Raw genomic sequence first — 27,318 nt, forward strand, 5'->3', positions numbered from 1 at the left:
ATATTCGACATAACCTCATATCGGCTTCTCTCCGAACCCAACGGTCCCGCCTCCCCCCCCCCCCCCCCCCCCCGGATAACTGAGCAAGAATCTATCCACCTCGATGGCGGCTGGTGTGATTCCACTCTGAGCCCCCGATACCCTTCCTTCCCCCTCCCCCCGCTTGTTAATCAAGAATCTATCCAGCTCAAGTCGCCTCTCGGTCTTGCCGACTGCAACGGGTTGCGAGGTGAATCCTGGCCAAACCCTTCCTCGTAGGACAGCCCCGCCCCACCCATTCCCGGCCTCCCCACTGGTCTCTGAACCGCGTCGAGAGCCCTGGAGCTGGCTGACGGGGCGGGAAACTGGAGCCCTTTGCCCCGTCGCGCGCCCTCCCCATCGGGCGCCCACCTCCTCTCACCCCATTCCCCAGCGCCCTGGCCCGTAGCCTATTGGCCATTTCATGGGCAGCACGGTCGCACAGCGGTTAGCACTGTTGCTTCACAGCGCCAGGGTCCCAGGTTTGATTCCCGGCTTGGATCGCTGTCATCATAGAATCATAGAATTTACAGTGCAGAAGGAGGCTATTCGGCCCATCGAGTCTGCACCGGCTCTTGGAAAGAGCCCCATACCCAAGGTCAACACCTCCACCCTATCCCCGTAACCCCACCCAACACTAAGGGCAATTTTGGACACTAAGGGCAATTTATCATGGCCAATCCACCTAACCTGCACATCTTTGGACTGTGGGAGGAAACCGGAGCACCCGGAGGAAACCCACGCAGACACGGGGAGGACGTGCAGACTCCGCACAGACAGTGACCCAAGCCGGAATCGAACCTGGGACCCTGGAGCTGTGAAGCAATTGTGCTGTGCAGACTGTCTGCGGAGTCTGCACGTTCTCCCCGTGTCTGCGTTGGGTTTCCTCCGGGAGCTCCGGTTTCCTCCCACAACTCCCGAAAGGCATGCTTGTTAGGGTGAATCGGGCATTCTGAATTCTCCCTCAGTATACCTGAACAGGCGCAGGAGTGTGGCGACGAGGGGCTTTTCACAGTAACGTCAGTGCCGGGTTAATGTAAACCTACTTGTGACACTAATAAAGATTATTATTAATGTGGCGACGAGGGGATTTTCACAGTAACGTCAGTGCCGGGTTAATGTAAGCCTACTAGTGACACTAATAAAGATTATTATTAATGTGGCGACGAGGGGATTTTCACAGTAACGTCAGTGCCGGGTTAATGTGAGCCTACTTGTGACACTAATAAAGATTATTATTAATGTGGCGACGAGGGGATTGTCACAGTAACGTCAGTGCCGGGTTAATGTGAGCCTACTTGTGACACTAATAAAGATTATTATTAATGTGGCGATGAGGGTATTTTCACAGTAACGTCAGTGCCGGGTTAATGTAAACCTACTTGTGACACTAATAAAGATTATTATTAATGTGGCGACGAGGGGATTTTCACAGTAACGTCAGTGCCGGGTTAATGTAAGCCTACTAGTGACACTAATAAAGATTATTATTAATGTGGCGACGAGGGGATTTTCACAGTAACGTCAGTGCCGGGTTAATGTGAGCCTACTTGTGACACTAATAAAGATTATTATTAATGTGGCGACGAGGGGATTGTCACAGTAACGTCAGTGCCGGGTTAATGTGAGCCCACTTGTGACACTAATAAAGATTATTATTAATGTGGCGACGAGGGTATTTTCACAGTAACGTCAGTGCCGGGTTAATGTAAACCTACTTGTGACACTAATAAAGATTATTATTAATGTGGTGACGAGGGTATTTTCACAGTAACGTCAGTGCCGGGTTAATGTAAACCTACTTGTGACACTAAAGATTATTAAATATTTACGGGACCTCCCTAGACGCCCCTATAAATGCAATCGCCTTTTCCCTTGAGTGAGGCGGCCAAAACTGTACGCGGCACTCGGGAGGCGGTCTAGCCCGTGGCCTCCCATCCATCCCACCCCCACCCTCACCCCCCCCCCCACCACCCTCACCCCCCCACCACCCTCACCCCCCCACCACCCTCACCCCCCCACCACCATCACCCCCCCACCACCACACCACTATCACCTCCCCACCCACACCACTATCACCCCCCCACCCACACCACTATCACCCCCCCACCCACACCACTATCACCACCCCAACCACCACCAACCCCACCCCAACCACCACCAACCCCACCCCACCACCACCACCACCACCACCCCCCCCCCCCCCAAGTCCCCAATCCCATTCATTCCCTGCCGGTTAGCTTCTTGCTTGTTTGACCTGGCATGGCCCCAGCAATGGCGGCCCCGCCTACCCAGCCTGCCCCGCGCCCGGGAAAGCCCCCTATCCCCGGCAGCGGGAGGCGGCGCGCAGGCGCGGCGCGCGGTGCACGACGGGCCCCAGGGACAAGGCGAGAGATCCGGGCTACAGCCGCTCAGGTCGGTGTTGTGGTGGTGGGGGAGGGAAGCAACCCCCCTTGGAGGAAGAATTGCATGCACCCCCTTTTACAGGGAGAATTGCATTGCATGCACCCCCTTTTGCAGGAAGAATTGCATTGCATGCGCCCACTTTTGCAGGAAGAATGCATTGCATGCACCCTTTTACAGGGAGAATTGCATTGCATGCACCCCCTTTTGCAGGGAGAATTGCATTGCATGCACCCCCTTTTGCAGGAAGAATGCACTGCATGCACCCCCTTTTGCAGGGAGAATTGCATTGCATGCACCCCCTTTTGCAGGAAGAATGCACTGCATGCACCCCCTTTTGCAGGGAGAATTGCATTGCATGCACCCCCTTTTGCAGGGAGAATTGCATTGCAGGCACCCCCTTTTGCAGGGAGAATTGCATTGCATGCACCCCCTTTTGCAGGAAGAATGCATTGCATGCGTCCACTTTTGCAGGAAGAATGCATTGCATGCACCCTTTTACAGGGAGAATTGCATTGCATGCACCCCCTTTTGCAGGGAGAATTGCATTGCATGCACCCCCTTTTGCAGGGAGAATTGCATTGCATGCACCCCCTTTTGCAGGGAGAATTGCATTGCATGCACCCCCTTTTGCAGGAAGAATGCATTGCATGCACCAGCTTTTACAGGGAGAATTGCATTGCATGCGCCCACTTTTGCAGGAAGAATGCATTGCATGCATTACTTTTGCACTTCAACTCCAGGATAGTCTGGCTTTGGTGATTTGGGAAAGGCTGGAGGGGGTTTGCAAATGGGTTATTGCAGCATCAAATGTCGTTCCCTCCCCATAGTAAAGTCACACATTCTGCCCTTGCTCTGTTACCCCACCGACAGGAAAGAAAGATTTACAATGGCAGACTCCCATGTAAACGGGTCACGGTGCAATTCCATCCTCCAGCCAATGGTGGCACTGTGGGCTGCCTTTAAACCTCTCCTCTGGGGTGTGTCGGCCTGGATTGTGGAGCTCAAATCCTAGAGTATAGACATCTCCCTCCGACAGTGCAGCGCACCCTCAGTACTGGCACCGGGGGGAGTGTGGGCCTGGATTATGGAGCTCAAATCCTAGAGTATAGACATCTCCCTCCGACAGTGCAGCGCTCCCTCAGTACTGGCACCGGGGGCAGTGTCGGCCTGGATTATAGCGCTCAAATCCTAGAGTATATACATCTCCCTCCGACAGTGCAGCGCTCCCTCAGTACTGGCACCGGGGGGAGTGTGGGCCTGGATTATGGAGCTCAAATCCTCGAGTATATACATCTCCCTCCGACAGTGCGGCGCTCCCCAACCCCCCACAACCCTCCCTATCTCTGTAACCTCCTCCAGACCCCGACACCCTCCCTATCTCTGTAACCTCCCCCAGTCCCTACAACCCTCCCTATCTCTGTAACCTCCTCCAGCCCCGACACCCTCCCTATCTCTGTAACCTCTCCCAGTCCCTACAACCCTCCCTATCTCTGTAACCTCCTCCAGCCCCGACACCCTCCCTATCTCTGTAACCTCCCCGTCCCTACAAGCCTCCCTATCTCTAAAATCTCCTACAGCCCTCCCTATCTCTGTAACCTCCTCCAGCCCCTGCAACCCTCCCCAACTCTGTAACCTCCTCCAGCACTCCTATCTCTGAAACCTCCTCCAGCCCCTACACCCCTTGCCAACTCTGTAACCTCCTCCATCTCCTACAACCGTCCATTTCTCTGTAACCCCCTCCAATTCGACAACCATCCCAATCTCTATAACCGCCTCCAGCCCCCTACAACCCTCCCTATCTCTGTAATCTCCTCCAGATCCCTATCTCTGTAACCTCCTCCAGCCCCTACACCCCTCGCCAACTCTGTAACCTCCTCCATCTCCTACAACCGTCCATTTCTCTGTAACCCCCTCCAATTCGACAACCCTCCCTCTCTCTATAACCTCCTACAGCCCCTACAGCGCTCCCTATCTCTGTAACCTCCTCCAGCCCCTACAACCCTCCGTCTCTGTAACCTCCTCTAGCCCCCCTATAACCCTCCCTATCTCTGTAACTGCCTCCAGCCCCCTACAACCCTCCCTATCTCTGTAACCTCCTCCAGTCCCCTATAACCCTCCCTATCTCTGTAACCTCCTCCAGCCCCCTACAACCCCCCCAATCTCTGTAACCTCCTTCAGGCTCTACACCTTCCCTATCTGTCCCGACAACTCTCACTTTCTCTGTAACCTCCTCCAGAACCTACAACCCTCCCTATATCTGTAACCTCATCCAGACCCTACACCCTCCCTCCCTATCACTGTAACCTCCTCCAGCCCACTACAGCCCTATCTCTCTAACCTCCTCCAGCCCCTACAACCCACCCTATCTCTGTAACCTACTCCAGTCCCCTACAACCCTCCCTATCTGTGTAACCTCCTCCAATTCGACAACCCTCCCTATCTCGATTAGCTCTTCTAGCCCTTACCACCTTCCCTATCTCTGTAACCTCCTCCAGTCCCTACAACCTTCCCTATCTCTGTAACTTCCTCCAGCCCTCTACAGCCCCTCCCTATCTCGTAATCTCCTCCAGCCCCCTACAACCCTCCTTATCTCTGTAACCGCCTCCTGACCCCTACAACCCTCCCTATCTCTGTACCCTCCTCCACCCCGACACCCTCCCTATCTCTGTAACTTCCTCCAGCCCCCTACAACCCTCCCGATCTCTGTTACCTCCTCCAGCCCCCTACAACCCTCCTTATCTCTGTAACCGCCTCCTGACCCCTACAACCCTCCCTATCTCTGTACCCTCCTCCACCCCGACACCCTCCCTATCTCTGTAACTTCCTCCAGCCCCCTACAACCCTCCCGATCTCTGTTACCTCCTCCAGCCCCCGACAACCCTCTCAATCTCTGTAACCTCCTCCAGCCCTGACACCCTCACTATCTCTGTAACCTCATCCAGCCCCCTACACCCCTCCCTATCTCTGTAACCACCTCCAGCCCCCTACAACCCTCCCCATCTCTGTAACCTCCTCCAGCCCCGACACCCTCCCTATGTCTGTAACCTCCTTCAGGCCCTACACCCTCCCTATCTGTCCCGACAACTCTTTCTCTGTAATCTCCTCCAGCCCCCCGACAACCCTCCCTATCTCTGTAACCTCCTCCAGCCCACTACAACCCTCCCTATCTCTGTAACCTCCTCCAGCCCACTACAACCCTCCCTATCTCTGTAACCTCCTCCAGCCCCGTACAACCCTCCCTATCTCTGTAATCTCCTCCAGCCCCTTCAACCCTCCCTATCTCTGTAACCTCCTCCCGCCCTCCCTATCTCTGTAACCTCCTCCCGCCCACTACAACCCTCCCTATCTCTGTAACCTCCTCCAGCCCCTATAACCCTCCCTATCTATGTAACCTCCTCCAGCCGCCTACAACACTCCCTATCTCTGTAACCTCCTCCAGACCTACACCCTCCCTCCCTATCTCTGTAACCTCCTCCAGCCCCCTACAACCCTCCCTATCTCTGTAACTTCCTGCAGCCCCTACAACCCTCCCTATCTCTGTAACCTCCCCCAGCCCTCCCTATCTCTGTAAGGTCCTCCAGCCCCCTACAACCCTCCCTATCTCTGTAACCTCCTCCAGCACCCTACAATTCTCACTATCATTGTAACCTCCTCCAGCCCCCTACCACCCTCCCTGTCTCTGTAACCCCCTCCAGACCCTACACCCTCCCTCCCTATCTCTGTAACCTCCTCCAGCCCCTACAACCCTCCCTATCTCTGTAACCTCCTCCAGCCCCTACACCCCTCCCTATCTCTGTAACCTCCTCCAGCCCCCTACACCCCTCCCTATCTCTGTAACCTCCTCCAGCCCCCTACAACCCTCGCTTATCTCTGCAAAGTCCTTCAGACCCAACACCCTCCCTATCTGTCCCGACAACTCTCTCTTTCTCTGTAACCTCCTCCAGCCCCTACAACAGGGCAGCACAGTAGCATTGTGGATAGCACAATTGCTTCACAGCTCCAGGGTCCCAGGTTCGATTCCGGCTGGGGTCACTGTCTGTGCGGAGTCTGCACGTCCTCCCCGTGTCTGCGTGGGTTTCCTCCGGGTGCTCCGGTTTCCTCCCACAGTCCAAAGATGTGCAGGTTAGGTGAATTGGCCAATGATAAATTGCCCTTAGTGTCCAAAATTGCCCTTAGTGTTGGGTGGGGTTACTGGGTTATGGGGATAGGGTGGAGGTGTGGACCTTGGGTGGGGTGCTCTTTCCAAGAGCCGGTGCAGACTCGATGGGCCGAATGGCCTCCTTCTGCACTGTAAATTCTATGATAACCCTCCCTATCTCTGCAACCTCCTCCAGCCCCCTACAACCCTCCCTTTCTCTGTAATCTCCACCAGCCCACAACACTCCCTATCTCTGTAACCTCCTCCAGCCCCCTACAACCCTCCCTATCTCTGTAACCTCCTCCAGCCCCTATAACCCTCCCTATCTATGTAACCTCCTCCAGCCGCCTACAACACTCCCTATCTCTGTAACCTCCTCCAGACCTACACCCTCCCTCCCTATCTCTGTAACCTCCTCCAGCCCCCTACAACCCTCCCTATCTCTGTAACTTCCTGCAGCCCCTACAACCCTCCCTATCTCTGTAACCTCCCCCAGCCCTCCCTATCTCTGTAAGGTCCTCCAGCCCCCTACAACCCTCCCTATCTCTGTAACCTCCTCCAGCACCCTACAATTCTCACTATCATTGTAACCTCCTCCAGCCCCCTACCACCCTCCCTGTCTCTGTAACCCCCTCCAGACCCTACACCCTCCCTCCCTATCTCTGTAACCTCCTCCAGCCCCTACAACCCTCCCTATCTCTGTAACCTCCTCCAGCCCCTACACCCCTCCCTATCTCTGTAACCTCCTCCAGCCCCCTACACCCCTCCCTATCTCTGTAACCTCCTCCAGCACCCTACAACCCTCCCTATCTCTGTAACCTCCTCCAGCACTCCCTATCTCTGTAACCTCCTCCAGCCCCTACAACCCACCCTATCGCTGTAACCTCCTCCAGCCCCGACACCCTCCCTATCTCTGTAACCTACTCCAGTCCCCTACAACCCTCCCTATCTCTGTAACCTCTTCCAGCCCCCTACAACCCTCCCTATCTCTGTAGCCTCCTCCAGCCCTCCCTATCTCTGTAACCTCCTCCAGCCCCTACAACCCTCCCTATCGCTGTAACCTACTCCAGTCCCCTACAACCCTCCCTAGCTGTGTAACCTCCTCCAATTCGACAACCCTCCCTATCTCGATTAGCTCTTCCAGCCCCTACCACCTTCCCGATCTCTGTAACCTCCTCCAGTCCCTACAACCCTCCCTATCTCTGTAACCTCCTCCAGCCCTCTACAGCCCCTCCCTATCTCGTAACCTCCTCCAGCCCCCTACAACCCTCCTTATCTCTGTAACCGCCTCCTGACCCCTACAACCCTCCCTATCTCTGTACCCTCCTCCACCCCCGACACCCTCCCGATCTGTGTTACCTCCTCCAGCCCCCTACAACCCTCCCTATGTCTCTAACCTCCTCCAGCCCCCTACAACCCTCCCTATCTCTGTAACCTCCTCCACCCCGACACCCTCCCTATCTCTGTTACCTCCTCCAGCCCCCTACAACCCTCCAATCTCTGTAATCTCCTCCAGCCCCTACAACCCTCCCTCCCTATCTCTGTAACCTCCTCCAGCCCCCTACACCCCTCCCTATCTCTGTAACCTCCTCCAGCCCGTACAACCCTCCCTATCTCTGTAATCTCCTCCAGCCCCTTCAACCCTCCCTATCTCTGTAACCTCCTCCAGCCCTCCCTATCTCTGTAACCTCCTCCCGCCCCGACAATTCTTCCTATCTCTATAACCTCCTCCAGCCCCCTACAACCCTCGCTTATCTCTGCAAAGTCCTTCAGGCCCAACACCCTCCCTATCTGTCCTGACAACTCTCTCTTTCTCTGTAATCTCCTCCAGCCCCCTACAACCCTCCCTTTCTCTGTAACCTCCTCCAGCCCCTACAACAGGGCAGCACGGTAGCATTGTGGATAGCACAATTGCTTCACAGCTCCAGGGTCCCAGGTTCGATTCCGGCTGGGGTCACTGTCTGTGCGGAGTCTGTCCATCCTCCCCGTGTCTGCGTGGGTTTCCTCCGGGTGCTCCGGTTTCCTCCCACAGTCCAAAGATGTGCAGGTTAGGTGAATTGGCCAATGATAAATTGCCCTTAGTGTCCAAAATTGCCCTTAGTGTTGGGTGGGGTTACTGGGTTATGGGGATAGGGTGGAGGTGTGGACCTTGGGTAGGGTGCTCTTTCCAAGAGCCGGTGCAGACTCGATGGGCCGAATGGCCTCCTTCTGCACTGTAAATTATATGATAACCCTCCCTATCTCTGCAACCTCCTCCAGCCCCCTACAACCCTCCCTTTCTCTGTAACCTCCTCCAGCCCCCTACAACCCTCACTATCTCTGTAACCTCCTCCAGCCCACAACACTCCCTATCTCTGTAACCTCCTCGAGCCCCCTACAACCCTCCCTATCTCTGTAACCTCCTCCAGCCGCCTACAACACTCCCTATCTCTGTAACCTCCTCCAGAACTACACCCTCCCTCCCTATCTCTGTAATCTCCTCCAGCCCCCTACAACCCTCCCTATCTCTGTAACTTCCTCCAGCCCCTACAACCCTCCCTATCTCTGTAACCTCCTCCAGCACCCTACAATTCTCACTATCTCTGTAACCTCCTCCAGCCCCCTACCACCCTCCCTATCTCTGCAACCCCCTCCAAACGCTACACCCTCCTTCCCTATCTCTGTACCCTCCTCCAGCCCCTACAACCCTCCCTATCTCTGTAAGGTCCTCCAGCCCCCTACAACACTCCCTATCTCTGTAACCTCCTCCAGCCCCTTCAACCCTCCCTATCTCTGTAACCTCCTCCAGCCCCCTACACCCCTCCCTATCCCTGTAACCTCCTCCAGCCCCGTACAACCCTCCCTATCTCTGTAACCTCCTCCAGCCCCCTACACCCCTCCCTATCTCTGTAACCTCCTCCAGCCCCTTCAACCCTCCCTATCTCTGTAACCTCCTCCAGCCCCGACACCCTCCCTATCTCTGTAACCTACTCCAGTCCCCTACAACCCTCCCTATCTCTGTAACCTCCTCCAGCCCCCTACAACCCTCCCTATCTCTGTAGCCTCCTCCAGCCCTCCCTATCTCTGTAACCTCCTCCAGCCCCTACAACCCTCCCTATCGCTGTAACCTACTCCAGTCCCCTACAACCCTCCCTAGCTGTGTAACCTCCTCCAATTCGACAACCCTCCCTATCTCGATTAGCTCTTCCAGCCCCTACCACCTTCCCGATCTCTGTAACCTCCTCCAGTCCTTAGAACCCTCCGTCTCTGTAACCTCCTCCAGCCCCCTACAACCCTCCCTATCTCTGTAACCTCCTCCAGCCCTCTACAGCCCCTCCCTATCTCATAACCTCCTCCAGCCCCCTACAACCCTCCTTATCTCTGTAACCGCCTCCTGACCCCTACAACCCTCCCTATCTCTGTACCCTCCTCCACCCCCGACACCCTCCCGATCTGTGTTACCTCCTCCAGCCCCCTACAACCCTCCCTATGTCTCTAACCTCCTCCAGCCCCCTACAACCCTCCCTATCTCTGTAACCTCCTCCACCCCGACACCCTCCCTATCTCGGTAACCTCCTCCAGCCCCCTACAACCCTCCCGATCTCTGTTACCTCCTCCAGCCCCCTACAACCCTCCAATCTCTGTAACCTCCTCCAGCCCCTACAACCCTCCCTCCCTATCTCTGTAACCTCCTCCAGCCCCCTACACCCCTCCCTATCTCTGTAACCTCCTCCAGCCCCGTACAACCCTCCCTATCTCTGTAATCTCCTCCAGCCCCTTCAACCCTCCCTATCTCTGTAACCTCCTCCAGCCCTCCCTATCTCTGTAACCTCCTCCCGCCCCGACAATTCTTCCTATCTCTATAACCTCCTCCAGCCCCCTACAACCCTCGCTTATCTCTGCAAAGTCCTTCAGGCCCAACACCCTCCCTATCTGTCCCGACAACTCTCTCATTCTCTGTAACCTCCTCCAGCCCCCTACAACCCTCCCTATCTCTGTAACCTCCTCCAGCCGCCTACAACACTCCCTATCTCTGTAACCTCCTCCAGAACTACACCCTCCCTCCCTATCTCTGTAACTTCCTCCAGCCCCTACAACCCTCCCTATCTCTGTAACCTCCTCCAGCCCCCTACCACCCTCCCTATCTCTGCAACCCCCTCCAAACGCTACACCCTCCTTCCCTATCTCTGTACCCTCCTCCAGCCCCTACCACCCTCCCTATCTCTGTACCCTCCTCCAGCCCCTACAACCCTCCCTATCTCTGTAAGGTCCTCCAGCCCCCTACAACACTCCCTATCTCTGTAACCTCCTCCAGCCCCTTCAACCCTCCCTATCTCTGTAACCTCCTCCAGCCCCCTACACCCCTCCCTATCCCTGTAACCTCCTCCAGCCCCGTACAACCCTCCCTATCTCTGTAACCTCCTCCAGCCCCCTACACCCCTCCCTATCTCTGTAACCTCCTCCAGCCCCGTACAACCCTCCCTATCTCTGCAACCCCCTCCAAACGCTACACCCTCCTTCCCTATCTCTGTACCCTCCTCCAGCCCCTACCACCCTCCCTATCCCTGTAACCTCCTCCAGCCCCCTACAACCCTCCCTATCTCTGTAACCTTCTCCAGCCCCGTACAACCCTCCCTATCTCTGTAATCTCCTCCAGCCCCTTCAACCCTCCCTACCTCTGTAACCTCCTCCAGCCCTGACAATTCTTCCTATCTCTATAACCTCCTCCAGCCCCCTACAACCCTCGCTTATCTCTGCAAAGTCCTTCAGACCCAACACCCTCCCTATCTGTCCCGACAACTCTCTCTTTCTCTGTAATCTCCTCCAGCCCCTACAACACTCCCTTTCTCTGTAATCTCCTCCAGCCCCCTACAACCCTCCCTATCTCTGTAACCTCCTCCAGCCCACTACAACCCTCCATATCTCTATAAACCCCTCCAGCCCCCTACAACCCTAACTATCTCCGCAACCTCCTCCAGACCCAACACCCTCCCTCCCTATCTCTGTAACCTCCTCCAGCCCACGACAGCCCTCCCTATCTCTATAACCTCCTTCAGCCCCCTACAACCCTCGCTTATCTCTGCAAAGTCCTTCAGCACCCTACAACTCTCACTATCTCTGTAACCTGCTCCAGCCCCCTACAACCTTTCCCTATCTCTGCAACCTCCTCCAGACCCTACACCCTCCCTCCCTATCTCTGTAACCTCCTCCAGCCCACTACAGCCCTCCCTATCTGTGTAACCACCTCCAATTCGACAACCCTCCCTATCTCTATTAGCTCTTCCAGCCCCTACCACCTTCCCTATCTCTGTAACCTCCTCCAGTCCTTAGAACCCTCCGTCTCTGTAACCTCCTCCAGCCCCCTACAACCCTCCCTATCTCTGTAACCTGCTCCAGCCCCCTTCAACCATCCCTATCTCTGTAACCTCCAGCCCCCTACAACCCTCCATTTCTCTGTAACCTCCTCCAGCCCCCGACACTCTCCCTATCTCTGTAACCTCCTCCAGCCCCCTACAACCCTCCCTATCTCTGTAACCTCCTCCAGCCCACTACAGCACTCCCTATCTCTGTAACCTCCACCAGCCCCCTACAACCCTCCCTATCTCTGTAACCTCCTCCAGCCCCCTCCAGCCCTCCCTATCTCTGTAACCTCCTCCAGCCCCTACAACCCTCCCTATCTCTGTAACCTCCTCCAGCCCCCTCCAGCCCTCCCTATCTCTGTAACCTCCAGCCCCGTACAGCCCTCCCTATCTCTGTAATCTCCTCCAGCCCCTACAACCCTCCCTATGTCTGTAACCTCCTCCAGCCCTCTACAGCCCCTCCCTATCTCTGTAATCTCCTCCAGTCCTCCCTATCTCTGTAACTTCCTCCAGACCCTACAACTCTCCGTCTCTGTAACCTCCTTCAGTCCCGACTTCCCTCCCTGTCTCTGTAACCTCCTCCATCCCCTACAACCCTCCCAATGTCTGTAACCTCCTCCAGCCCCGACACCCTCCCTATCTCTGTAACCTCTTCCAGCCCCCTACAACACTCCCTATCTCTGTAACCTCCTACAGCCCACTAAAACACTCCCTATCTCTGTAACCTCCTCCAGCCCACTACAGCCCTCCCTATCTCTGTAACCTCCTCCAGTCCCCTATAACCCTCCCTATCTGTGTAAACTCCTCCAATTCGACAACCCTCCCTATCTCTGTAAGCTCCTCCAGCCCCTACAACCCACCCTATCTCTGTAACCTCCTCCAGTCCCCTACAACCCTGTCTATCTCTATAACCTCCTCCAGCCCCCCGACAACCCTCCCTATCTCTGTAACCTCCTCCAATTCGACAACCCTCCCTATTTCTGTAACCTCCTCCAGCCCCCTACAACACTCCCTATCTCTGTAACCTCCTCCAGCCCACTACAACCCTCCATTTCTCTGTAACCTCCTCCAGCCCCGACACCCTCCCTATCTCTGTAACCTCCTCCAGCCCCCTACAACCCTCCGTATCTCTGTAACCTCCTCCAGCCCCCTACAACCCTCCCTATCACTGTAAGCTCCTCCAGACCCTACAACCCTCCCTATCTCTGCAACCTCCTCCAGCCCTCCCTATCTCTATAACCTCCTCCAGCCCCTACAACCCACCCTATCTCTGTAACCTCCTCCAGCCCCCTACAACCCTCCCAATCTCTGTAACCTCCTCCAGCCCCCTAGAACCCTCCCTATCTCTGTAACCTCCTCCAGCCCCCTACAACCCTCACTATCTCTGTAACCTCCTCCAGCCCCTACATCCCTTCCTATCTCTGTAACCTACTCCAGCCCCTATTACCCTCCCTACCTGTCACCTCCTCCAGCCCCCTACAACCCTCCCAACCTCTGTAATCTCCTCCAGCCCCAACATCCTATCTCTGTAACCTCCGCCAGCCCCTATAACCCTCCCTATCTCTGTAACCTCCTCCAGTCCCCTACAACCCTCCCTATCTCTGTCACCTCCTCCAGCCCCTACAACGCTATCTCTGTAACCTCCTCCAGACCCTACACCCTCCTTCCCTATCTCTGTAACCTCCTCCAGCCCCTATAACCCTCCCTATCTCTGTAACTCCTCCAGGCCCTACACCCTCCCTATCTCTGTAACCTCCTTCTGTCCCGACAACCCTGTCTTTCTCTGTAACCTCCTCCAGCCCCTACAACCCTCCCTATCTCTGTAACCTCCTCCAGCCGACTACACCCTCCCTATCTCTGTAACCTCCTCCAGGCCCTACAACCCTCCTTATCTCTGTAACCTCCTCCAGCCCCTACAATTCTCCCTATCTCTATAACCTCCTCCAGTCCCCTACAGCCCCCCCTATCTCTGTAACTCCTCCAGGCCCTACACCCTCCCTATCTCTGTAACCTCCTTCTGTCCCGACAACCCTGTCTTTCTCTGTAACCTACTCCAGCCCCTACAACGCTCCGTCTCTGTAACCTCCTCCAGACCCTACACCCTCCCTCCCTATCTCTGTAACCTCCTCCAGCCCACTACAACCCTATCTCTATAACCTCCTCCAGCCCCCTACAACCCTCCCTATCTCTGTAACCTCCTCCAGACCCTACACCCTCCCTCCCTATCTCTGTAACCTCCTCCAGTCCCTAGAACCCTCCGTCTCTGTAACCTCCTCCAGTCCTGACTTCCCTCCCTATCTCTGTAACCTCCTCGAGCCCTCTACAACCCTCCCTATCACTGTAATCTCCTCCAGTCCATAAAACATAGGAGCAGAATTGGGCCACTCGGCCCATCGAGTCTGCTCCACCGTTCAATACTGGCTGATATTTTCTCATCCCCATTCTCCTGCCTTCTCCCCATAACCCCTGATCCCCTTATTGATCAAGAACCTATCTATCTCTGTCTTAAAGACACTCAGTGAATTGGCCTCCACAGCCTTCTGCGGCAAAGAGTTCCACAGATTCACCACCCTCTGGCTGAAGAAATTCCTCCTCATCTCTGTTTGAAAGGATCGTCCCTTCGGTCTGAGATTGTGTCCCCTCTGCTTCTAGTTTTTCCTACAAGTAGAAATGTCCTATCCAGGCCGGGCCGTATCCTGTAAGTTTCAATAAGATCCCCCCTCATCCTTCTAAACTCCCAACGAGTACAGACCCAGAGTCCTCGACCGTTCCTCATACGACAAGCTCTTCATTCCAGGGATCATTCTTGTGAACCTCCTCTGAACCCTTTCCAAGGCCCCAACACATCCTTCCTTCGATACTTCCTTAGATGGGCAGCACGGTGGCATTGTGGGTAGCACAATTGCTTCACAGCTCCAGGGTCCCGGGTTCGATTCCCGGCCTTGGGTCACTGTCTGTGCGGAGTCTGCACGTCCTCCCCGTGTGGGCGTGGGTTTCCTCCGGGTGCTCCGGTTTCCTCCCACAGTCCAAAGATGTGCAGGTTAGGTGGATTGGCCATGATAAATTGCCCTTAGTGTCCAAAATTGCCCTTAGTGTTGGGTGGGGTTACTGGGTTATGGGGATAGGGTGGAGATGTTGACCTTGGGTAGGGCGCTCTTTCCAAGAGCCGGTGCAGACTCGATGGGCCGAATGGCCGCCTTCTGCACTGTAAATTCTGTGATACGGGGCCCAAAACTGTTCCCAATACTCCAAATGGGGTCTGACCAGAGCCTTGTACAGCCTCAGAAGTACATCCCTGCTCTTGTATTCCAGCCCGCTCGACATGAATGCTAACATTGCATTTGCCTTCCTAACTGCCGACTGAACCTGCACGTTAACCTTAAGAGAATCGTGAACAAGGACTCCCAAGTCCCTTTGTGCTTCTGATTTCCCAAGCGTCTCCCCATTGAGAAAATTTAACACTCTGATTTCCACTCCTTGGGCTCCATCGATCCTCGAACCCATCCCTCACCTCCCCTCCCAAAGCCTTTTTCAACAGCGGAAACACCTTTCCATCTTTGCTGTCACCACCTTGTTTGATGGAGTCCTGGGGGCTTCTGTTGGGCCGACGAGACTGGCCTGTGGCAATTTATTAACCGTCATTTGGGAATGTCGTGCAGGTGGCGGGAGAGGGTTGTCGGTCTCGTTCTGAGCTGTGAAATTCGACCGCTCTGGTGAACCTGTTGTTTCCTTTTTCCCTCCCACAGAATGAATCCGCTGGGGGGAAGTGCTGGCCTCTCGGAGAGGGCCTCGGGCCCCCAACGCCCCCCGCCGCCTGGGCAGGGTCAGCGGGCCGCTGACGGGGACGAGCCGGCGGACGTGGAGAGGGAGGCGGAGACGCCGGCGGAGGCAGACGTCCTACAGCAGGGGAGGCGGCGCCGCACGCCCGGGGAGAAGCCCTTCCAGTGTGAGGCCTGTGACAAGGCCTTCCCCCACGCCTCGGGCCTGCTGAAGCACCGGCGGGTGCACACGGGGGAGAAGCCCTTCCGCTGCCTGGTCTGCGACAAGCGTTTCGCCAGCTCCTCCTGGCTCTCGGTGCACCAGCGCTGCCACACGGGCGAGAAGCCCTTCGAGTGCCCCGTCTGCCACAAGCGGTTTGCCTACACCTCGTCCTTCGCCGTCCACGGGCGCATCCACACGGGCGAGCGCCCCTTCCGGTGCCAGGCCTGCGGCAAGGGGTTCCGCGAGTCCTCCAAACTGCTCATCCACCAGCGGCTGCACACCGACCGCTCCCTCTTCCAGTGCGCCGTCTGCCGCAAGAGCTTCAGCAACCTATCCTACCTGGCCAGCCACCGCCGGGTCCACACCGGGGAGAGGCCATTCGAGTGCGACGTCTGCCACAAGCATTTCGGCAACTCCTCCACACTGACTAGCCACCGGCGGCTCCACACCGGCGAGAAGCCCTTCAAGTGCGGCCACTGTGGCCGGGCGTTCAACCAGTCGGGCCACCTGTCGAGCCACCGGCGCGTCCACACTGGTGAGCGGCCCTTCAAGTGCGAGACTTGTGGCCGAGCCTTCGCCGTCTCCTCCAACTTGATGAACCACCGCCGGGTCCACACCGGCGACAAGCCCTACCGCTGCCAGCTGTGCCACAAATGCTTTGCCTACTCCTCCTCCCTCATGCGGCACCGGCACATCCACACCGGCGAGAAGCCCTACCAGTGCGGCCGCTGCGGCCGAGCCTTCAACCAGTCCGGCCACCTGGCCGGCCACCGGTGCGCCGCCCGCCCGCCCCCCGCCGACCCTCCCGGCCCCCCCGCGCCGCCGCAGCCCCTCCAGCAGAGCTTCCGCGACCGGGGCCGCCTGCCCCGCCCCCCCTGCGGGCCCGGGACCGCCCACCACCTGCTCCAGTGCGCAGCCTGCCTCCGCACCTTCGAACGGGCCTCGGAGCTGCCCCAGCACCACTGCCGCGGGGTGGGGGAGGGCGAGGGGGCCGGCGGCGTCCAGGCGGACGGGCCCTTCCGCTGCCTGGTCTGGGTTGACTCCCTGGCCAAATTCCCTCCCCTCCTCTCTGTCCACCAGCGAGCCCGGGTCTGAGGGAGGGGGTGGGGGACACCAAATTAGGGTTAGGGTTAGGGTTAGGGTTAGACCCTAACCCTAATCCTAACCCTAACCCAACTCGCACCTCCACAGCACCGCACGTGGGTGGGTGCGGGGTGGTGCCAGGCGTCTTTGTGTTGGGGGGGTGGGGGGGGCATTTTTGAGTGCTGAGCCGATAACATCCGGGACTATTTGTGTCAGGGTTTGACTGAGAGGTGGGGTATAACATGTGGGGGTATTTACGTGGGGGAGAGCACATCAGTGTCTGTGTGTGAGAGTATTTGTGTGGGAGTATTTGTGTGGGAGTATTTGTGTGAGAGTATTTGTGTGAGAGTATTTGTGTGGGAGTATTTGTGTGGGAGTGTGGGAGTATTTGTGTGAGAGTATTTGTGTGGGAGTGTGAGAGTATTTGTGTGAGAGTGTGAGAGTATTTGTGTGAGAGTATTTGTGTGGGAGTGTGAGAGTATTTGTGTGAGAGTGTGAGAGTATTTGTGTGAGAGTATTTGTGTGGGAGTATTTGTGTGAGAGTGTGAGAGTATTTGTGTGAGAGTGTGAGAGTATTTGTGTGGGAGTGTGAGAGTATTTGTGTGGGACTGTGAGAGTATTTGTGTGGAAGTGTGAGAGTATTTGTGTGAGAGTGTGAGAGTATTTGTGGGAGAGTGTGAGAGTATTTGTGTGGGAGTGTGAGAGTATTTGTGTGGGAGTGAGAGAGTATTTGTGTGAGAGTGTGAGAGTATTTGTGTGGGACTGTGAGAGTATTTGTGTGGAAGTGTGAGAGTATTTGTGTGAGAGTGTGAGAGTATTTGTGGGAGAGTGTGAGAGTATTTGTGTGGGAGTGTGAGAGTATTAGTGTGGGAGTGAGAGAGTATTTGTGTGAGAGTGTGAGAGTATTTGTGTGGGACTGTGAGAGTATTTGTGTGAGAGTGTGAGTATTTGTGGGAGAGTGTGAGAGTATTTGTGTGGAAGTGTGAGAGTATTTGTGAGAGTATTTGTGTGAGAGTGAGAGAGTATTTGTGTGGGAGTGTGAGAGTATTTCTTTGAGAGTATTTGTGTGAGAGTGAGAGAGTATTTGTGTGGGAGTGTGAGAGTATTTGTGTGGGAGTATTTGTGTGGGAGTGTGGGAGTATTTGTGTGGGAGTATTTGTGTGGGACTATGAGAGTATTTGTGTGGAAGTGTGAGAGTATTTGTGTGAGAGTGTGAGAGTATTTGTGGGAGAGTGTGAGAGTATTTGTGGGAGAGTGTGAGAGTATTTGTGTGGGAGTGTGAGAGTATTTGTGTGAGAGTGTGAGAGTATTTGTGTGGGAGTGTGAGAGTATTTGTGTGGGAGTGAGAGAGTATTTGTGTGAGAGTATTTGTGTGGGACTGTGAGAGTATTTGTGTGAGAGTGTGAGTATTTGTGGGAGAGTGTGAGAGTATTTGTGTGGAAGTGTGAGAGTATTTGTGAGAGTATTTGTGTGAGAGTGAGAGAGTATTTGTGTGGGAGTGTGAGAGTATTTCTTTGAGAGTATTTGTGTGAGAGTGAGAGAGTATTTGTGTGGGAGTGTGAGAGTATTTGTGTGGGAGTGTGAGAGTATTTGTGTGGGAGTGTGAGAGTATTTGTGCGAGAGTGTGAGAGTATTTGTGTGGGAGTATTTGTGTGAGAGTGAGAGAGTATTTGTGTGGGAGTGTGAGAGTATTTGTGCGAGAGTGTGAGAGTATTTGTGTGGGAGTATTTGTGTGAGAGTGAGAGAGTATTTGTGTGGGAGTGTGAGAGTATTTGTGCGAGAGTGTGAGAGTATTTCTGTGGGAGTATTTGTGCGAGAGTGAGAGAGTATTTGTGTGGGAGTGTGAGAGTATTTGTGTGAGAGCATTTGTGTGAGAGTATATGTGTGGGATTGTGAGAGTATTTGTGTGGGAGTGTGAGAGTATTTGTGCGAGAGTGTGAGAGTATTTGTGTGGGAGTATTTGTGTGAGAGTGTGACAGTATTTGTGTGGGACTGTGAGAGTATTTGTGTGGGAATGTGAGAGTATTTGTGTGGGAGTGTGAGTGTATTTGTGCGAGAGTGTGAGAGTATTTGTCTGGGAGTATTTGTGTGAGAGTGAGAGAGTATTTGTGTGGGAGTGAGAGTATTTGTGTGGGAGTGTGAGAGTATTTGTGTGGGAGTGTGAGAGTATTTGTGTGGGAGTGTGAGGGTATTTGTGTGAGAGTGTGAGAGTATTTGTGGGAGAGTGTGAGAGTATTTGTGCGAGAGTGTGAGAATATTTGTGTGGGAGTATTTGTGTGAGAGTGTGAGAGTATTTGTGTGAGAGTATTTGTGTGGGAGTGTGAGAGTATTTATGCGAGAGTGTGAGAGTATTTGTGTGGGAGTATTTGTGTGAGAGTGAGAGAGTATTTGTGTGGGAGTGTGAGAGTATTTGTGTGGGAGTGTGAGAGTATTTGTGTGAGAGTGAGAGAGTATTTGTGTGGGAGTGTGAGAGTATTTGTGGGAAAGTGTGAGAGTATATGTGTGGGAGTGTGAGAGTATTTGTGTGAGAGTATTTGTGTGAGAGTGTGAGAGTATTTGTGTGAGAGTATATGTGTGAGAGTGTGAGAGTAATTTTGTGGGAGTGAGAGTATTTGTGTGGGAGTGAGAGTATTTGTGTGGGAGTGAGAGTATTTGTGTGAGAGTATTTGTGTGAGCGTGTGAGAGTATTTGTGTGAGCGTGTGAGAGTATTTGTGTGAGAGTGTGAGAGTATTTGTGTGAGAGTGTGAGAGTATTTGTGTGAGAGTGTGAGAGTATTTGTGGGAGAGTGTGAGAGTATTTGTGTGGGAGTATTTGTGTGAGAGTGAGAGTATTTGTGTGAGAGTATTTGTGTGGGAGTGTGAGAGTATTTGTGTGGGAGTGTGAGAGTATTGGTGTGGGAGTATTTGTGTGAGAGTGAGAGTATTTGTGTGAGAGTATTTGTGTGGGAGTGGGAGTATTTGTGTGGGAGTGGGAGTATTTGTGTGGGAGTGTGAGAGTATTTGTGTGGGAGTGGGAGTATTTGTGTGGGAGTGTGTGAGTATTTGTGTGGGAGTGAGAGTATTTGTGTGGGAGTGTGAGAGTATTTGTGTGGGAGTGTGAGAGTATCTGTGTGAGAGTATTTGTGTGAGAGTGTGAGAGTATTTGTGTGGGAGTGGGAGAGTATTTGTGTGGGAGTGTGAGAGTATTTATGCGAGAGTGTGAGAGTATTTGTGTGGGAGTATTTGTGTGAGAGTATTTGTGTGAGAGTATATGTGTGAGAGTGTGAGAGTATTTGTGTGGGAGTGTAAGAGTATTTGTGTGGGAGTGTGAGAGTATTTGTGTGGGAGTGTGAGAGTATTTGTGTGGGAGTGTGAGAGTATTTGTGTGGGAGTGTGAGAGTATTTGTGTGGGAGTATTTGTGTGAGAGTATTTGTGTGGGAGTGAGAGTATTTGTGTGGGAGAGTGAGAGTATTTGTGTGGGAGTGAGAGTATTTGTGTGGGAGTGTGAGAGTATTTGTGTGGGAGTGAGAGTATTTGTGTGGGAGTGAGAGTATTTGTGTGAGAGTATTTGTGTGAGAGTATTTGTGTGAGAGTATTTGTGTGAGTGTGTGAGAGTATTTGTGTGAGCGTGTGAGAGTATTTGTGTGTGAGTGTATTTGTGTAAGAGTGTGAGAGTATTTGTGTGAGAGTGACAGTATTTGTGTGAGAGTGTGAGAGTATTTGTGTGAGAGTATTTGTGTGAGAGTGTGAGAGTATTTGTGTGAGAGTATATGTGGGAGAGTGTGAGAGTATTTGTGTGGGAGTGTGAGAGTATTTGTGTGCGAGTGTGAGAGTATTTGTGTGCGAGTGTGAGAGTATTTGTGTGGGAGTGTGAGAGTATTTGTGTGGGAGTATTTGTGTGAGAGTATTTGTGTGGGAGTGTGAGTATTTGTGTGGGAGTGTGAGAGTATTTGTGTGGGAGTGGGAGTATTTGTGTGGGAGTGTGTGAGTATTTGTGTGGGAGTGAGAGTATTTGTGTGGGAGTGTGAGAGTATTTGTGTGGAAGTGTGAGAGTATTTGTGTGGGAGTATTTGTGTGAGAGTGTGAGAGTATTTGTGTGAGAGTATATGTGGGAGAGTGTGAGAGTATTTGTGTGGGAGTGTGAGAGTATTTGTGTGCGAGTGTGAGAGTATTTGTGTGCGAGTGTGAGAGTATTTGTGTGGGAGTGTGAGAGTATTTGTGTGGGAGTATTTGTGTGAGAGTATTTGTGTGGGAGTGTGAGTATTTGTGTGGGAGTGTGAGAGTATTTGTGTGGGAGTGGGAGTATTTGTGTGGGAGTGTGTGAGTATTTGTGTGGGAGTGAGAGTATTTGTGTGGGAGTGTGAGAGTATTTGTGTGGAAGTGTGAGAGTATTTGTGTGGGAGTGTGAGAGTATTTGTGTGGGAGTGTGAGAGTATTTGTGTGGGAGTATTTGTGTGAGAGTATTTGTGTGGGAGTGTGAGTATTTGTGTGGGAGTGTGAGAGTATTTGTGTGGGAGTGGGAGTATTTGTGTGGGAGTGTGTGAGTATTTGTGTGGGAGTGAGTGTATTTGTGTGGGAGTGTGAGAGTATTTGTGTGGGAGTGTGAGAGTATTTGTGTGGGAGTGTGAGAGTATTTGTGTGGGAGTGTGAGAATATTTGTGTGGGAGTGTGACAGTATTTGTGTGGGATTGTGAGAGTATCTGTGTGAGAGTATTTGTGTGAGAGTGTGAGAGTATTTGTGTGGGAGTGTGAGAGTATTTGTGTGGGAGTGTGAGAGTATTTGTGTGAGAGTATTTGTGTGAGAGTATTTGTGTGCGAGTATTTGTGTGAGAGTATTTGTGTGGGAGTGTGAGAGTATTAGTGTGGGAGTGTGAGAGTATTAGTGTGGAAGTATTTGTGTGAGAGCGTGAGAGTATTTCTGTGAGATTGTGAGGGTATTTATGGGAGAGGGTGAGTATTTGTGCGAGTGTGAGTATTTGTGTGGGAGTGTGAGAATATTTCTGTGAGAGTATTTGTGTGAGAGTATTTGTGTGAGAGTATTTGTGTGGGAGTGAGAGTACTTGTGTGAGAGTGAGAGTATTTGTGTGGGTGTGAGAGTATTTGTGTGAGAGTGTGAGAGTATTTGTGTGAGATTGTGAGAGTATTTGTGCGAGAGTGTAAGAGTATTTGTGTGAGAGTGTGAGTACTTGTGTGGGAGAGTGTGAGAGTATTTCTATGGTAGTGATTATTTGTGTGGGAGAGTGTGAGAGTATTTGGTGGGAGTGGGAGAGTAATTGTGGGAGAGTATTTGTCTGGGAATGTGAGAGTATTTGTGTGAGCGTGTGAGAGTATTTGTGTGGGAGTGATTATTTGCGTGGGAGTGTGAGAGTATTTGTGTGAGAGTGTTTGTGTGAGAGTGAGAGTATTTGTGTGGGTGTGAGAGTATTTGTGTGGGAGTATTTGTGTGAGAGTGTGAAAGTATTTGTGTGGGAGTGCGAGAGTGTTTGTGTGAGAATGAGAGTATTTGTGTGGGAGTGTGAGTATTTGTGTGGGAGTGAGAGTATTTGTGTGAGAATGTGAGAGTATTTGTGTGGGAGTGTGAGAGTATTTGTGTGGGAGTGAGAGTATTTGTGTGGGAGTGTGAGAGTATTTGTGTGAGAGTGTGAGAGTATTTGTGTGGGAGTGATTATTTGCGTGGGAGTGTGAGAGTATTTGTGTGAGAGTATTTGTGTGAGAGTGTGAGAGTATTTGGTGGGAGTGGGAGAGTAATTGTGGGAGAGTATTTGTCTGGGAATGTGAGAGTATTTGTGTGAGAGTATTTGTGTGGGAGTGATTATTTGCGTGGGAGTGTGAGAGTATTTGTGTGAGAGTGAGAGTATTTGTGTGGGTGTGAGAGTATTTGTGTGGGAGTATTTGTGTGAGAGTGTGAAAGTATTTGTGTGGGAGTGCGAGAGTGTTTGTGTGAGAATGAGAGTATTTGTGTGGGAGTGTGAGTATTTGTGTGGGAGTGAGAGTATTTGTGTGAGAATGTGAGAGTATTTGTGTGGGAGTGTGAGAGTATTTGTGTGGGAGTGAGAGTATTTGTGTGGGAGTGTGAGAGTATTTGTGTGGGAGTGTGAGAGTATTTGTGTGGGAGTTGGAGAGTATTTGTGTGAGAGTATTTGTGTGAGAGTATTTGTGTGAGAGTATTTGTGTGAGAGTATTTGTGTGAGAGTATTTGTGTGGGAGTGTGAGAGTATTTGTGTGGGAGTGTGAGAGTATTTGTGTGGGAGTGTGAGAGTATTTGTGTGGGAGTGTGAGAATATTTGTGTGAGAGTGTGAGAGTATTTGTGTGGGAGTGTGAGAGTATTTGTGTGTGAGTGTGAGAGTATTTGTGTGAGTGTGAGAGAATTTGTGTGTGAGTATTTGTGTGGGAGTCTGAGAGTATTTGTGTGGGAGTGTCAGAGTGTGTGAGTGTGAGAGAGTTTTTGTGTGAGTGTGAGAGTATTTGTGTGGGTGTGTGAGAGAATATGTGTGAGAGTATTTGTGGGAGAGTGAGAGTATTTGGTGGGAGTGGGAGAGTATTTGTGGGAGAGTGGGAGAGTTTTTGTCTGGGAATGTGAGAGTATTTGTGTGAGAGTATTTGTGTGGGAGTGTGAGAGTATTTGTGCGAGAGTGTGAGTATTTGTGTGGGAGTGTGAGTATTTGTGTGAGAGAGGAGAGAGTATTTGTGTGGGAGTGTGAGAGTATTTCTGTGGGAGTGGGAGTATTTGTGTGAGAGTGTGAGAGTATTTCTGTCAGATTGTGAGGGTATTTATGGGAGAGCGTGAGTATTTGTGCGAGAGTGTGAGTATTTGTGTGGGAGTGTGAGAATATTTCTGAGAGTATTTGTGTCAGAGTGAGAGTATTTGTGTGGGTGTGAGAGTATTTGTGTGAGAGTGTGAGAGTATTTGTGTGAGATTGTGAGAGTATTTGTGCGAGAGTGTAAGAGTATTTGTGTGAGAGTGTGAGTACTTGTGTGTGAGAGTGTGAGAGTATTTGTGTGGGAGTGATTATTTGCGTGGGAGTTTGAGAGTATTTGTGTGAGAGTGAGAGTATTTGTGGGAGTGTGAGAGTATTTGTGTGAGAGTATTTGTGTGAGAGTGAGAGTATTTGTGTGGGTGTGAGAGTATTTGTGTGAGTGTGTGAGTACTTGTGTGGGAGTACGTGAGAGTACTTGTGTGGGAGTGTGTGAGTGTATTTGTGTGGGAGTGTGAGAGTATTTGTGTGAGTCTGAGTATTTGTGTGAGAGTATTAGTGTGAGAGTATTAGTGTGAGAGTATTAGTGTGAGAGTATTTGCGTGAGAGTATTTGCGTGAGAGTATTTGCGTGAGAGTATTTGTGTGAGAGTGTGAGAGTATTTGTGTGAGAGTGAGAGAGTATTGGTGTGAGAGTATTTGTGTGGGAATGTGAGTATTTGTGTGAGAGTATTTGTGTGGGAATGTGAGTATTTGTGTGAGAGTATTTGTGTGGGAATGTGAGAGTATTTGTGTGACTGAGAGTATTTGTGTGGGAGTGTGAGAGTATTTGTGTGGGAGTATTTGTCTGGGAATGTGAGAGTATTTGTGTGAGAGTATTTGTGTGGGAGTGATTATTTGCGTGGGAGTGTGAGAGTATTTGTGTGAGAGTGAGAGTATTTGTGGGAGTGTGAGAGTATTTGTGTGAGAGTATTTGTGTGAGAGTATTTGTGTCAGAGTGAGAGTATTTGTGTGGGTGTGAGAGTATTTGTGTGAGTGTGTGAGTACTTGTGTGGGAGTGTGTGAGAGTATTTGTGTGGGAGTGATTATTTGTGGGAGTGAGAGTATTTGTGTGAGTCTGAGTATTTGTGTGAGAGTATTTGTGTGAGAGTATTTGTGTGAGAGTATTAGTGTGAGAGTATTAGTGTGAGAGTATTAGTGTGAGAGTATTAGTGTGAGAGTATTAGTGTGAGAGTATTAGTGTGAGAGTATTTGCGTGAGAGTATTTGCGTGAGAGTATTTGCGTGAGAGTATTTGCGTGAGAGTATTTGCGTGAGAGTATTTGCGTGAGAGTATTTGCGTGAGAGTATTTGTGTGAGAGTGTGAGAGTATTTGTGTGAGAGTGAGAGAGTATTTGTGTGAGAGTATTTGTGTGGGAATGTGAGTATTTATGTGAGAGTATTTGTGTGGGAATGTGAGAGAATTTGTGTGACTGTGAGAGTATTTGTGTGGGAGTGTGAGAGTATTTGTGTGAGAGTGAGAGTATTTGTGGGAGTGTGAGAGTATTTGTGTGAGAGTGAGAGTATTTGTGTGGGTGTGAGAGTATTTGTGTGAGTGTGTGAGTACTTGTGTGGGAGTGCGTGAGAGTACTTGTGTGGGAGTGTGGGAGAGTAATTGTGTGGGAGTGTGAGAGTATTTGTGTGAGTCTGAGTATTTGTGTGAGTCTGAGTATTTGTGAGAGTATTTGTGTGAGAGTATTAGTGTGAGAGTGTTAGTGTGAGAGTATTTGTGTGAGAGTATTAGTGTGAGAGTATTTGCGTGAGAGTATTTGCGTGAGAGTATTTGCGTGAGAGTATTTGCGTGGGAGTATTTGTGTGGGAGTGTGAGAGTATTTGTGTGAGAGTGAGAGAGTATTTGTGTGAGAGTATTTGTGTGGGAATGTGAGTATTTGTGTGAGAGTATTTGTGTGGGAATGTGAGAGTATTTGTGTGGGTGTGTGAGAGTATTTGTGTGGGAGTGTGAGAGTATTTGTGTGGGAGTGTGAGAGTATTTGTGTGATAGTATTTGTGTGGGAATGTGAGAGTATTTGTGTGACAGTGAGAGTATTTGCGTGGGAGTGTGAGAGTATTTGTGTGAGAGTATTTGTGTGCGACTGTGAGAGTATTTGTGCGAGAGTGTAAGAGTATTTGTGTGGGAGTGTGAGAGTATTTGTGTGAGACTATTTGTGTGGGAGTGTGAGAGTATTTATGCGAGAGTGTGAGAGTATTTATGCGAGAGTGTGAGAGTATTTATGCAAGAGTGTGAGAGTATTTGTGTGGGAGTGTGAGAGTATTTATGCGAGAGTGTGGGAGTGTGAGAGTATTTGTGTGAGAATATTTGTGTGGTAGTGCGAGAGTGTTTGTGTGGGAGTGTGAGAGTATTTGTGTGGGAGTGTGAGTATTTGTGTGGGAGTGTGAGAGTATTTGTGTGAGAGTATTTGTGTGGGAGTGCGAGAGTGTTTGTGTGAGAGTATTTGTGTGAGCGTATTTGTGTGAGAGTATTTGTGTGGGAGTGTGAGAGTATTTGTGTGAGAGTATTTGTGTGGGAGAGTGAGAGTATTTGTGTAAGAGAATTTGTGTGGGTGTGTGAGACTATTTGTGTGGGAGTGTGAGAGTATTTGTGTGGGAGTGTGAGAGTATTTGTGTGAGAGTATTTGTGTGGGAGTGCGAGAGTGTTTGTGCGAGAGTGTTTGTGCGAGAGTGTTTGTGCGAGAGTGTTTGTGTGAGAGTGTGAGAGTATTTGTGTGGGAGTGAGAGTATTTGTGTGGGAGTGAGAGTATTTGTGTGGGAGTGAGAGTATTTGTGTGGGAGTGTGAGTATTTGTGTGGGAGTGTGAGAGTATTTGTGTGGGAGTGCGAGAGTATTTGTGTGAGACTATTTGTGTGGGAGTGCGAGAGTGTTTGTGTGAGAGTGTGAGAGTATTTGTGTGAGACTATTTGTGTGAGAGTGCGAGAGTATTTGTGTGAGACTATTTGTGTGAGTGTGGGAGTGTTTGTGTGAGTGTTTGTGTGAGAGTATTTGTGTGAGTGTGTGAGAGTATTTGTGCGAGAGTGTAAGTATTTGTGTGAGAGTATTTGTGTGGGTGTGTGAGAGTATTTTTCTGAGAGTGGGAAGTATTTGTGTGAGTATGTGAGTATTTGTGTGTGAGTGTGTGAGTACTTGTGTGGGAGTGTGAGAGTATTTGTGTGAGAGTGAGTAATTGTGTGAGTACTTGTGTGAGAGTGTGAGTAATTGTGTGAGAGTGTCTCCATACGGGAATCTGCGTGAAGTGGTGTCCAGCTCTCCGGCACACACAAGACCGGGGGTCCAGACTCCCTCTGTGGCCTGTACTGACCTCGCCTGCCGTGATGTTGGCCAAATTAGGGTTAGGGTTAGGGTTAGGTTAACCCTTACCCTAACCCTAACCCTAACCCCCCTCCCCTACCACCCCAACCCACTCCCCCTCATTAACGCGTGCGCGCAGTGATCGCCAGGAAGGCGAGCGAGGAAGTGGTTTGGCGCTCGCCCCGCCCGGGGTTAGGTGAGAAGTGACGTGACGTTAGTGCTTGTCGGGTTAGCGTGTCTGATCAGTAAACGAGGCCCTCGGTGAACGTGTACCGTTGTTCCGTTACCCTGTACGTCTCTTTGTCAGTCGGCAGCTGAAACAAAATAAAGAAGGTTC

The 27,318-nt window shown here is 51.7% G+C and overlaps 2 protein-coding genes across 2 annotated transcripts; one reads left to right on the plus strand and one right to left on the minus strand.

Annotated features, from left to right (window-relative positions):
* The first annotated feature begins 2,359 nt into the window (after positions 1-2,359).
* On the plus strand, positions 2,360-16,984 carry LOC140399638 (uncharacterized). The gene is made up of 2 exons (XM_072489178.1): positions 2,360-2,433; positions 15,648-16,984. Exon 2 carries the CDS (start codon positions 15,649-15,651, stop codon positions 16,975-16,977), a length of 1,329 nt encoding a protein of 442 aa, XP_072345279.1. The 5' UTR covers positions 2,360-2,433; position 15,648; the 3' UTR covers positions 16,978-16,984.
* Positions 16,985-24,971: 7,987 nt separating this feature from the next.
* On the minus strand, positions 24,972-27,318 carry LOC140399640 (uncharacterized). Its single transcript, XM_072489181.1, has 2 exons — positions 27,063-27,318; positions 24,972-26,991 (listed from the first exon to the last, which is right to left on the minus strand). The coding sequence occupies exon 2, from the start codon at positions 26,906-26,908 to the stop codon at positions 25,952-25,954; it is 957 nt and encodes a 318-aa protein (XP_072345282.1). The 5' UTR covers positions 26,909-26,991; positions 27,063-27,318; the 3' UTR covers positions 24,972-25,951.

This window comes from Scyliorhinus torazame, chromosome 23, assembly GCF_047496885.1.
Source record: "Scyliorhinus torazame isolate Kashiwa2021f chromosome 23, sScyTor2.1, whole genome shotgun sequence".
NCBI classification, from domain to species: Eukaryota; Metazoa; Chordata; class Chondrichthyes; order Carcharhiniformes; family Scyliorhinidae; genus Scyliorhinus; species Scyliorhinus torazame.

What these genes read in the sequence shown, in the direction of transcription:
- LOC140399638 (XM_072489178.1), top strand. Translation starts at nt 15,649, where the DNA reads ATGAATCCGCTGGGGGGAAGTGCTGGCCTCTCGGAGAGGGCCTCGGGC.
- LOC140399640 (XM_072489181.1), bottom strand. Translation starts at nt 26,908, where the DNA reads ATGGAGACACTCTCACACAATTACTCACACTCTCACACAAGTACTCAC.